General features: G+C 45.8%; 1 protein-coding gene across 1 annotated transcript; it reads right to left on the bottom strand.

The window, feature by feature from the left end:
- Nucleotides 1–716: 716 nt before the first annotated feature.
- Nucleotides 717–4,591, bottom strand: LRRC58 (leucine rich repeat containing 58; the record flags this gene model as incomplete). The annotated part of the gene is made up of 3 exons (XM_010164763.1): nucleotides 717–1,398; nucleotides 2,871–3,148; nucleotides 4,463–4,591. Coding segments are annotated over 3 exons (616 nt in total), but the record flags the coding sequence as incomplete, so codon positions are not given.
- Between the last annotated feature and the right edge of the window lie 8,773 nt (nucleotides 4,592–13,364).

Genomic DNA, 13,364 nt, shown 5'->3' with positions numbered 1-13,364 from the left:
TAACAAGAGCAAATGCAAACAAATAAACAAGGAAGAGGTTTCAAAACCACCTCGTTCAAGATGCTCAGACAACGCGCCTTAGCCTCCCTACCAGATTTTCCTCTCCTGTTATGAATAAGAAAAAGATCTGTTCTCCACAGCACTTCTCTCAGTACTTCCAATTCAGTAAGCTGCTGTCTACTTTAAGCAGATGACATTAAAGTTGGAAAATAACTCTGTACCAAACATAGCAGAACTAGCTGCAGCAGGGGGACATGGTTGTTCAGAAACAAGAAATGTCAATCAAGACCCTTCCTGCAGCTCACAGATATAAAAGCAGATTTGCTCTAGTAAGCAGGGACTCAAACCCATGATACAGAGCATCACATCTGGTCCCTTGCACAGGCATGTACAGCCACAGGTCTGAAGGAATACCAATAGAACAACTTATCTGTTTTCTGAAGGCACCATAAAGACAGCAATAGTCTAGGTGTAATGGGAAGAGGCAGAGGGAGGAAAAATTACGAATACAGTTAGGAAGAAACACTAAGACCAGCTTGGTATAACAAGGGAGAAAAAAAGTGGTTCAGTTCTTTGATGGCTGTAACATCTGTAACAGCACAGAGACCTACACCTCTAGGGAAAGGAAGAATAGCCAGAGCTTGGAAAAATCTACTCCTGAACAAAAAAAACCCCAAACCAAAACCCTCCCATTTTTGGTGGATGACTGTAAAGTTTGTAGCTGAAATCAAAGGAGACAGCAAAGAATCAAAATGCTACAGAAAACACTGGGGTCCATACATACTCACATGGCATCATTAGCCTGTTTCTGATTTACCACAGTGTTAAAAGACCTGGACAGTCTCCTTTGTCTGCAGGATGACTGAAGTCCCACGAAGTGTCATCTATTAAAACCCTTCTCAATCCGCCAGTGAGAAGAAATCCCCCTCCCAGCCCATACGAGGGAGGGGTGTCTCCCAGAGAGCAGAGGTTTCTAACAACCCCAGGCACCCTACAGGCAGTGTGCCACTGAGTTAGTTCTGCTAAGTAGCACTGCACCAAGCAAGTCTAGGCTTGCTCAGAAGTTCTGTCCCTTACATGGACTTGAGGACAGTTTCTTGTGAGCCCTTCAGGCCAGAGGCTCATGCTTTGCTGTTCCATTATTGCTTTTCAACTGCGTTTCCTTCCAGTCTTCCCCTCTCGCTCCCTGTTATCCCAGAAGGACCTTCTGCATCCTGCGCGCAGCGACGCTGGCTTCGTCCTCGGAGTCAGACTCGCTCTGGGAAGTAGAGCTCTGGGAGGCAGAGCTGCACGGAGAGGAGCACTCTGGGGAGCACAGGTAGTGCATCAGCGGGAGGCGATACTTCCCACAGAAGTCAACGAACTTGATTTGTCTGACGCAGCTGTCAAAATAGACACCTGTAAGGGTAGAGGGGACAGTGACAACGTATGAGATCTCGTGCGGGGAAATCTGGAAGCTCTGCAAGGTTGTTGCGTCTGGTGCAAATGCTTCAAATTAGGATTTAATTGACACAGCACTGGATGCAGAAGGACAAGGGATGCTGGAGAAAGAGAAGGGACCAGAATACCTATGGAAATGTGAAATTTCTTAGTTTAAAAAAAAAGGAAAATCCTGTAAAACTGTATTTGGCAGGTGATTCAGAACGTCACACTCTCCTTGAAAAGACACAGGGCAGCTACTTCCAAAGAATTCAGCAATTTCTTCTAACTATTAGGGAGAAATCTCAGGCTGGGAATTTGAAAACTTCTTAAATGTCAAATTAATTCATGCACTCTATCTTCAAACTTGTAAAACCTCTTCTACCAGCTAGCAAAAACACGTTCCCAAATAGACCTTCACAGCTCTAGTTTTCTCCTGCTTGAGTGAAGGCACCGTGCTGAGTTTGGATGCTAGTCTTCCATGGCAACAGTGTTGCTGTAACACACAATTATGTTCTCTTCCTGTCACAGCAAGTGATTTTAGACACTGACATTCTCAGAAGTTTCCAGCGGTGTTTTAAGTCCTAGCTGGGTCTGGAGTAAGCTTTTCTCCTGCAGTGCTAGAGCAATGGTGCAGTACTGTGCTAGTTCATAAGGAGAAGTGAAAAAGAGCAAAACCAATCCACTGTTATCCAAGCTGTGCAAAACTCTAAAAAAGGAAACCTTTCTTTCCCTTCCAACACAAGTTCCAGCCCTTGTGTCTTTGCTTACGGAGCATGCTTTGATATTGTCCTGTAAGGAGATAAGATAACAGCCTGCATTATGACTGCAGGCTAGATACTAATTAATGATTTTTTTCCTTAATCTTCTAAAGGCTAAATGCGCAGATCATTTACACTGGATAAAGATTAAGCATTAAGCCAAATTAAGCCCAAGCATTCTAGGCTTTTCTATGAACTCTTCTCCTTCCAGGAACTACACACTTGTAGTCCCAAGCAAGAGATAAACAAATTGCTCTTGGTAACTGCCAAGCACTAAAGCCTCCCTCCTCTTTTCCATCCAGAAATGAAGCTTGCTGTTCAGCAAGAGTGCTTGTAAAAGTTCTCCTGTCCATTACTTAGTCTGCGCTATTTCGGGGCAGACAGATGGGAAACTTCAGCCCATAAAAGCACAGTGGAGGGCTGGGATGAGCTGCAAAGACTCTGACAGAAACACTGTCTTATATTCCCATGCAAAACCAGTAAGCCAGCACTACAACTCTGAACGTCGTTCCTAAGTGAATAAGGTTCCTTAAAGACAAGTCTGCAGGGGACCTGGAGTCAATGAAATACAGCTAGAATTTGGATGCAACAACATATCTAACCTGACTGAGCTACTAAAGTCATTGCAAGTCAGAAGGAAAGAAAAGCCATGAGGTAAAGCACGAAGCAGAGCAGTGAAGGTGAACTTACCCCCACATTTAGGATTGGGACAGTTGCTGGCCAAGCTCAGGTACCGGACAAGGTTCTCTGGGAGATCACTGGGAGCGTAGGGAACATTGCGCGTTTTAATTGTGCGTCCAGCCAGTTCCTGAAGGCTTGGGGGGTTGTAGGTCAGGTCACGGACAAACCGAACCACCAGTGGGTTCCCACGCAAGCTCAGCTCTTCCAGGTGAACCAGGTTGAGAATCTCTCGAGGAAGGTAAGTCAGCAGGTTATTGTGCAGGCTAAGGGAACGCAGGGAATGCAGCCTGAGGACAGAAATGGAAACTCAGTCAAGACGTGTAAGCAAAATAATTCCACAACCGGATTACACAGACCTGATTACTCTCCCCTCTCCCATCAATTTCTTTTCCCTTGGTTTTCTTCCTTTTAAAGCATAAATTCATGCTAAAAGAGCTGCTCTTACTCCAGCACACAAAATGCCCTAGAAAACCTGGCCCAGCTCCAGAATGCCTGTTAAAGAAACAGAGCCTCAAATACGCTGCTGTCCCTCTCAGTATTCCCCCCACACCCCTCCCAGAAAAGGCAGCACGGAACAAAAGTCTACAAACAGGGTGCTTTTGGGGGAGATAATGTTTCCTTGTACCCAGTGCATGCATCAAGAATGGTTCCATGCAATCTTCTGAATAAGTCACCTGCTTTTGCTCATGCATTAAAGATGATTGCTGGTAGGCAGCCAACCCTGGAAAACCCCACGTTTACATTGCTCGCAGCTGCATCACCCTGTGCTGTGATACTACTAGATCTCAAAAGCTAAGCGAGGTCAGGCCAGGCTAGCACTGGCACAGGTGACAAGCAGTTTCTTGGCTTTTGGAGGAGGTCTTCTCCTCTCTCAGGAAGCACAAAGCAATGCTCCAGCACAGCATGCTGCAGGGATGCTCTCGAATCAGAGTTACAAGACAAGTGGAGTCATTAAGTGTTGCCAACAAAGAAAAATCCCACTGCACCATCAAATTCCAACTTAGAAAACCCCATGCTGCCATGTAATTGCTTTTGGGGTTTCAGCTACACACTGAATGCTTCACCTCCCATCTTAGGCTATCCATACAGAGTATGCAGTATCCTCCTTCCCCCCTTATGAATCAGATAAAGCAGTAACTTAATCCTCAGAGCCATGCTGTAGGATTTAACAAACACTGAAACACTCTGAAATCCTAGAGTAAGAAATGCCAAGGGAACACAGGGGATGGTACAACACAAAGCACACACTAAAAGGCTTTGGGGGAGAGGCAAACAGACCAAGCATTCATCACTACAAATATGGTAGCATGGCAGTTTCTTTCCTGAGTTGCCCAGATACTTCTCAGGGCTCCCTGTACAAACCTAATAATTCACTTTTCTTAGTGACATCTTTTTTTCCATAACATTTTGATTGAGAATTCCATATTATATATTCATGGTCTGCCTGCAATGCACCATGTTAAAGATCTTCTTGTTCAAGTCTAGTCACCAGACTAAACTGAAGGACAAATAGGTCCTCCCAGGTGCTTTTATCTGCACATGCAGAAGAAAAAGTTCAAAGAATTAATTATGGCTGGTGGCTGATGACAGTAAATACTCACTGTGCCAGCTGAGGTGGAATGCTCTGGATCTTGTTGTCACACAGAACTAGATAGCTTAGAGAAGGCAGGTTTGCTAATTCAGGTGGAATTGAAGTAATGAAATTCCCTCCAAGGTACAGAAACTCTAAACTGAAAAAGAAGAGAGAAAACACTGCATTATTTCATTAGGGCCATTTCCAGTTTCATTTAACGCTAGGTCTTCTCATCTCCTGCATTTCTTGAAGAAAACTTACAGATGACTATGTATGAGATAATTTGCTGAGAGGAAAAAAAAAAAAAGCTGAGTTGCACACGAAAATTACAACAGAGCTGCTGTTTCACAACAGGTAACGTTGAGACCTACCTCCAGCCTCCTGCAGTCACCATCACATCCGTAAGCAGGCACCGCACAACTAAGCATTGCTACACCAACCCCACAGGCAAAGCTCCCGCTTATATTCTGGAGGCAGAACAGCCTGAGCACACAGGGTCTGCAGCACTGACCCAGCTCAACAGGAACAAAGCAAGAGAGCGGCAGCTCTGCCTGAAAACTCTGCCCTGCGCCAGTGCCAGTCACTCTTTACGGTATTACCTGACTCCCTGGTGACTAACTGCAACCTTTCAGCAGAAGTCAGAGGCATCCAGTCCTGCTCTGATACAATTCACATACTGCCAACACCGCAGCTGCAACAGCACAGAGAGCCTCTAACTCACACAAGTACCCACATGTGATTCCTCAGGTAGACCAATTTCAGTATACTGAAGTGATGGAGCTCACAGCCACCAAAAACATTAGCTGGGCTTCACTGCAGTGTGAGCCTCAATCAAAAATATAAATAAATTCACTGCATGTCCTGTGAAAACTCAGTGGATGAGAGAGAGGAACGAAGAGAGGCACTAGATCCCTTCTGCTAGGTTGAGTATCTAGTATTTGCTGTGCATCCCTGCCCTTCTAGGAAGAAAAACTGTCAAGCACTTCTCTCTGACATAATAGCTTCAAGTCCCCATTTCACAGTCAAATAGTTTCCCTCCTCTCTTCTCAGATGTTGTCTGGAAGAGCAAAGGCAGGTTCAGTTTGGGTACTCTTGGCTGGGAAGAGACACCATTGCTAATCGCAGTCTAGACAACACTTTTCCCCACGCCTGAAGCAGATGGATCCCACGGTCCTGTCCCCAGGTGTCTGCGGTCCTCATGCTGGTTCAACCTCTCCGGTACGCGCTCCCATTAGCCACCTAACTGCAGTGCACATGGCCCCCTCTGATCTACCAAGCATTCCCCACAGGTCAGAAAGGAGAAGTCATCCAGACTCCATCAGCTTTTCTTTAACAATAGCTGAGAACCTCCTTGGAAGAAAAGACACCTTCGTGTCATTCAGGACATCAGAGAGGCTGCAGATACAGCTGGCAAAGGAATGCAGGACCAAGCCATCCAAAGGCCATGGTGCTCAACCCAGAGAAGGTCTGAATCCTGCGACTGTGTGGACCATCAGAGAAGCTCCTCCCTGAGGCTTCCCCTGGGATGGAGCAGAACAACTGTAGAGATTATTTCATTCAGTTCTTGTAAGAAACTGCAACCCCAAAGATCCAATGACAGCATCTGCTTGGGCTCCAGAGGCCGCTAACACAGTATAGAGGCCCACCCACCCATCAGCAAAGAGGAGAACAACAAAACCACTGCAACACATGAGGACACGCTCATGGAGCTCATGTTCCCCTGGATTCACTTACTTGTTTGGACTACATCAGAGGAAAGCTAAGTACCTGAGGTATTAAAAAGTGAGCACAGAATTAAGAATTAAGCCATTTCTAAGCCTTAGAATTAAACTGAATTTGACTATACGAAAGGAAGTAACTCTACTTGTTTCAGCTGTGAGATAAAGTGGGACAACACACTTGGAGGTTATTCTGAACATACAAGAAAGGAGAAAAAAACCCACCACCAAACCCCCACTGCTCCAAAGTAGCCTCTCATCCACAGCCAACCTGTAGGTGAGCAGTGGGGGCAGGAGGAAGGTTGCTGTGCAGAGACCACGTCAAGGGGAGATTAATTTTAATTAAATTTTGATCCCCTAACAAAGCCCAGAGTTTTAGCCAACATTCCTCCTTCAACCACCATTGTTTCCCAAGGTGGATTTAGGCTGCTTGGCTCTCGTTAGGAACTCAGCTGCTGACCACACAATTCCTAGGCGTATTTTAACTCCATGCCATTGCTGGAGCCCACACTGTTGGGCAAGGGAGTTCTAGTAACGTGGATTTCAATGTTTAAACAAGGTTTAGATGTGTACAAGTCTCCACTTCCTAGCAAAAGTGAATAATTAACTCTTCATCCTCCGTGTTTAAAGACAGTAACGCACACAAAGCCACATTGCATAAACACACATACTACCAGGGAAGGGGAAAAGGGGTGAAAAATATATAGTCAATAATGGTTTTGAAATTCATTTCAGGGTGCAAAATGTGTAAGTTTCAAGATCAGCTTATCACACAAACTAAACATGCAAAAACACTGCCTACAAACTACTTGAAACTTTCAAATCCATTCTTTCTAACGTCTGTGTAATGAGAACGCTCAGTTATACTCATGAGGATATAAAGCCCCAATATTGGACCTCCAACTGTCACTAACTAAAAATCCATTAAATAAGTTAGTTCCTTCACTGGCAACCAAGGGCTTCTTCAAAATTGTTTTCTTTTTACTTATTCTGAGCCATCTTTTAGAGGTCAGTAGACTAACTGGGCCGAGTCTAGTACAGCACATTCAGAATTTCCAACATCAACTTAAATTATGAATTAAGATAGCAAATTTATTTTAAAAAGCACAGGGAGGCAGTTTTGAAATTATAAAGAAACTATAAAGAAACTTATTTAAAATAAAAATATTCTTATAGCTTTCACTGAAACACCGCTCAGTAGGCAAAAGAAACCCCTAACTCCCATCCCTCAAATACAATTTGCCAGAAAAAAGGATCTAGTCTAGTCTCGGCTGAACAAGATGGAAGAATTAATAACAGCCATTTCTGCATCAAGTGAAAGTGTCAAGAATTGTTTGAGCAAAGCTAGCCATGACACAGGCAGGGATTTTCAAGAGACAAAACCCTTTGGTTAGCGAGTACTGACCATGCCACTGGGGCCACAGTTTGTTCCAAGCTCATCTACTCCCGGCCCGATGTTCAAGCCCTACTAAGCCCGTACTAGAGCCCAAGGCTCTCGAGCTGTCCTACTCGGGGCACAGTTTGCTGCTCGATAAGACAACCAAGAGCACTGCTGAGCTGTGCCCTCCTCACAAGAGCCCCTCTAACAAAGCAATCCACAACGTTTCCCATAGTTTTTCACAGAAGGAGCACAGCAGAGACAGGACTGAGCTTAGCGAATACTTCTGAGTAACCTTTCACACTCAGACCCAGTTTTTCTGACAATCATTAATCTGTGTAGTCATTCGGAGCAGCCAGTTAAGGTCTCGTGCATCACTGTGTACACAGAGGGAGCGCTGGAATTTTTATGTACTTTCAAAAGTCAGTCCAGGAAACCAGAGAAGCCAGCCAGCCAGCAGCAGCGTCAAACGAACGTAAGCTCCGTTTTTGAAGCTAAGATTTAGAATTAGATGTACTTCCAACCTGCCACGAAGGCTCTGGCTGAACAAATTTCAAGAGAGGACAAACATTAACAAAATCCATCTCAATAAAAACTGAATAAACCCTCCATTTGGCAGAGTAACTAATGGAGGCTGACACTTTCTCTCCTGCCTTTTAGTAATGTTTCCAAATACACTAATAAAAGGCCAGAGTTGCTACCAAGCCTCGTATCAAACAACCAGGAATCAATTCAGGTGGTGGCAGCGAATTTTAACATGCCAAGAGACTGTACATTCTTGCTTGAGTAGGTCCTTGAGATTTCCAGGTCATCATATACCACAAAACAAACCAAAAAGCCCCAAAACACTCAGTAAATAAGAGCCCACTCTGGGCACTAGAGATATTTTTGATACCCTATCAACTACCACAAGACTTTCATAGTTATGTTTCAAGGGGAGAATGTCTTCTGGCATAGAAGATACTCAAATTTTCAATCCACCCTCTTTCCCCACAGATGCTTCTTTGGATAAAATTAAACAGCTGACATCAAACAGATGCATCTAAATAGGTAATCTAAAAAGAAACAATGGAGCTTGAAACAGTTCCAGGTCTTTTTAAAGATAAACTTTTTAGCAAGAAATTTCCAGGGCAGTTTTGAGGCTCATGCAAGGGAGGAATTTAAAAGCAGCCCACAATACACTCCAGTTAACCCTGTTCTACGATTTGCTAATTCCTGAGAGAACTGTGCAGCCTTTGCTGACACGCAAATTTAAGATCAAACGGTTGTCTGAAAACTATTTGCAAAACGTTTGAAGAGGGGAAGAAAAAGGGAGGCAGCAAGCAGATTTCCTAATGCTGTATCTTTATCAAAGCTTCATTTGCCATTTTTCCCACACTGTAACAGCCATTCTTGAGCGTAGGCTTGTCTAACATGCTTAATACTACCCACGAATAAAAGCAAATACTCTGGTTTTCATTGCATCTCAGCCTTTACACAAAACTTGGATGAATCCAGTCAGGCGTTTGAGGCCTTTGATCCCAGCCCTTGCACAACGGGGCTTTACTAGAAGAATCCAAGGAAGAAGGAAAGGAGCATGCACAGCAGATGCCTGGAAAGAGCCTGGCTCTTTTCCAAGCTCTTTCTGCCTGCTCCTGGTGCTCTACTGAGCACAAGAGTATTAACTAGAAGATGACAACTAAACTCAAAATTCACATCAGGAGATTCAAGGTACTGACTGCATTCTGCTAAGCTCTTCAGAACGTTTCCCATTACAGGACACTTGCAAGACATTTCCCCAAACGTGCATGCTGATGAGGGCAACCCATGCACCCTTAAGCCAAAATTCACAGCTGGACAGTGAAGATCAGAGGTGTATTTTACCAGATTTGCCAAACAAATCTTGTCCAAACTGGGCACAAGTAGATGACCACATTTCTAGCTCAGCAGCTATAATACCTGATGTCCCTTAGCACATCCCCAGCTGGATCAGCAGAGGAAGGATACACACAACCAGTGCAGCGGTGGGATGTCTACACAGCTCATGAGCTGCTGGGAGCTGGGAACTGAGTCAGAGAGAGCGTAACATCTCCCACTGAAAACACAGCAAGGTCTGTGTTGGAGGGAGAACTACAGAAAAGATGCCACTTTTGTCTACCCTTGCTAAGCTCATCTTTTATCTGACAACAAACGGGAAAGCAATGCAAAGAGGGCTGCTCTCATTCGTACCTGGTCCATTCTCTACACTAAATTCCCATCAACAGCCAGTGCTGTGATTCAGGTCTTGCACTGTGCTGACACTGCCAGCTGACAGCATCTGGGGTGGTGGGCATGCAGATGAGCCTCAACATGATTTTAAAAAAGCCCACTCTTATATCTTTTCTCAGAAACTGAAGAGGCTGTTGCAGGTCACCATAGACACTTCTGGTGGAATTAGGAGGGAAGAGCACTGTTTATTTTCCACAGTGCTTCCCTAATGGAAAATATGAAGCAAAAGCTATTCATCCTTGGTGCCAGCAGGCTATGGCCTGCATCACTCTGCTGCCATCACCAGAGCAATCATGATCATCCACTTGTGAAGTCATATGAAGGAATTCAAGCATTCAACCACCTAGAGATGGTTCCTTCTACAACAAACTAGGAGGCAACTGATAATCAGGTGAGAAGCATGTATGTTCCGCAGGATCTTGCGCTGCACACGAAGATTTGTGTGGGCACAGATGGGGAGGATGGCTGAAGCTGGAAGGAGTAAGACAAGACAGCAGCAGGACTGGCTGTGGTTCTTATCACTGTTCATTAACGTGTCAGATCACTACGAATACATTAGGGAAAAGTCTTTGCAAAAAATGCCTGATCCCAGCTTGCTGCAAAGTTGTGGATTTATTATTCTCATGTGAGTAACAATACACGGCACGCGTCTCTCATTCCAGGGCCTTTGCATTTGTAGTTGCCAGCATGTTCCTTCTCCTTCAGCACATCAAACCCATCAGCTTTCTATTCTCCCAACTTCACCACATAAAATCCCTACCTGCTGTATTCCTGCCCTTCATTAAAACTGATGCTCCTTCAAAAACTACATCAGGAAACTGTATGGGATGCAGAGGAAAGATGTGAGGCTTAGTTAGCACTATTTTTTTAAAAAAACCTCATCCGAGCTCAGACATTCCCTGGAAACATAAGAAGTATTTCTAGATCTCCACAGTTCTGCTCAGCTCTATAATCAGGGACTGGAGCAAATGGGAAGCTGCCAGGGTCACGAGAAGAAGAGAACCGCTGGCTTCAGGAACTCTAGTCCCAGCAGGAGGAACGTGTCTGGTCAAAGTGCTGCCTGCATTCCTCTGTGGTCTCAGAGACCACGAGACATGAGAAAAATTTCTTTTATGGGAAGTTGTATATGGAAAAAGGCTCAAAGTCTTGGCCTGCCAGCAACAGTGAGATGGACACTTCCAGCTTGAGCTGTGAGGTTATCAGAAGCCCCAACACCTACATCAGGCCCCACCTCCCATCCCAGAGTTCAGAAATGAACAGATGTCTCTGTGTTGTCCTGCCACAACAGCTGGCTGTGCTCTGTCCTTGCTCGAGCTCGTTTTATCCACTTCAACGCTACGCGTGCTCACGGTGCGGCCAGCTCTCTCGTTAGCAGGTGAGAGGAGGGTCTGACACCAGTTTCTCTCCAGTACATATTTACTTATCTTTTTGGCAAGGGTGTCAGGTCACTGGTTATCTGGCTGCCAAGGAGTAGATTCAAGATCCCCTCTGGAGGAATATTAGATTATAAAATACTGTTTTCTCCCAGCTCTAGCAAGCAAGTGTGCTGTGCTCTTTTGTTACTTAAGCAGTCCCAGATGCAGAAGAGTCGCTGATGGCATCGCGGCAGAGAAGCTGACGCTCCTGGTAGAGCACAGATTCGCTATCTTGAGCTAAAGTTCAATTATATTATGGTGACACGTTAGCAGAAGTTCATTGAGTTAGCAGTGATTACGCCGGCAGCAGACACAAGGTAGGTCTAGACTAGTTTTTCTACCTGACACATCACTTTGTAGCGATAAACAGACAGTTCAATAGCCTTGTCCGCGTTTGCCCTCTCAGAATTGTCATGCTGGGGTTAGAGCATGACCAGCCCAAGAAAAGCTGCAAGACAGGACAAACAGGAGCCCAGCTTCAGGGCAGGCCAGAGGAACAAGGCAGAGTAACCATGCAGCAGTAGTTTGAGAGCAGTGCAGCACGGCACACAGCTCGCTGGGGCACCACATGCAATGCCATGCAGCCTGGTACCCTCCTGGCGTCAGCAGCATAACAAAAAGCAGGGCTGAAGTTTGTTTTATTGGAAAAAAAAAGAAGAAAAATAAAGAGAGAGAAACCACAACCACAGATGAGAGCACATAAGCAGCAGCAGGGAGCCACTGTCTCAGAGGCGGGTGCAACAATCAGATCCCAACCACATCCTGGATGCTACCAGGCACGCTATGGAGGCAACGTGGATCATCTCCCACACACAACTGCCCTTCTCCATTGGCCTCCTCTCCTGTGAAGTTGGTGCCATTATCCTCATTTCCTTCGTTATCCCTGAAGCAACTGCTCCTGAACAGAGAAAAAGCTGAGGTTCCTCTTCCTCACGACAGCCCCAACCCAGGACAGAGCCCAACTCTGCTGAGAAGGGCACGGGCATTCTCTAGCGCTCAAAATGCCTCATAGCATCTCTTGAATTTAGCTTAACACAGCATGGCTCCAGATCCTCAAACAGGTGCACGCTGAACCATCTGGGCAAAAGCCACATACCAAATACACTATACTGCAGTGGATAAAACCATTTCCCACCAGCACTCCAGCAGTTCTGGTACCTCCGCCCTGGACTGCGGGAGACAGAACCCACACACAGCACTCGCTGCTTCTGCTGGATGCAGTTCTGCTGAGCCATCAAGGCAAACACAGCTACTTGGCATCGAGGCTGCTGGAATTTGTGTGAGAGGTTGCCTCTGGCAAGTCCCTTGGCAAAGAGCTGGAGTGAAGAAAGTTCAGACCCAAAATCTTAGCACAGAGCTGCACAGGGTCTAGTCTGAGCCTTGAGAAACCAGCAGAACACACCGAGGTGTCCGTATAACATGAGTCAGAACATGGCCCCCGGCTTGCCCAGGAGGATGGTCAGCTTCAGAAGTACCTATCCCAGGTCAATGCGGGCAGTCAATACCCAGTCCTACCTAAGATCTCTTCCCACCTCACCAATGTTCCTAACTGCTGGATTCAGCCACAGGTCTCTATGTTATTGTCCTGTGGTGGTTTGATCCAGCCCCAGAGCCAGATGTATCACCACACCTGAGCACAGCCTAGGGCTCTACACTTCTGGCAGCTGATCTGTAAGATCTACATGAGCCGGATGGGTGGAGAGAAATACAACAAAACCCCAACCATGCCAGCAATCATCCTGATGAGACTGGAGCTGCCTCAGCAGAAAGGCCCTATTGTTTGCCTGTACCACAACCACATCTTTATTCTCCTGTGCAGCCCATCGTGCAGCTGTGAGCTGCATGAGACCAAGGGGTTTATTTTGCTCTCGCCCAGAGATCTGTACTACACAGAATCACAGATGGAAGGTGCCACGAAACCACCACTAGCCAAATCCCCCTGCCAGAGCAGGAACCTAAATGAGATCACACAGGAAGGCGTCCAGGCGGGTAAAGCCACTGCGCTTTCTGCCCATCAACACTCATACCAACCATGGTGTCATCAGGAGAAACTCCTGGGCACCAAGGCAGCCCGAGAACTAGGAAATCCCAAAAGAGTGGCCTGTGTGGCGAGTGCAGAAGGGCCATCGCCTGCCTGAAGAGCAGCTTTTGAGTTTGGGTCACTCGACCTGA

Source organism: Antrostomus carolinensis, unplaced genomic scaffold, assembly GCF_000700745.2.
Source record: "Antrostomus carolinensis isolate BGI_N321 unplaced genomic scaffold, ASM70074v2 scaffold47473, whole genome shotgun sequence".
NCBI classification, from domain to species: Eukaryota; Metazoa; Chordata; class Aves; order Caprimulgiformes; family Caprimulgidae; genus Antrostomus; species Antrostomus carolinensis.
The sequence above is the reverse complement of the archived record's forward strand: the minus strand, read 5'-3'. Positions and strand labels throughout refer to the sequence as shown.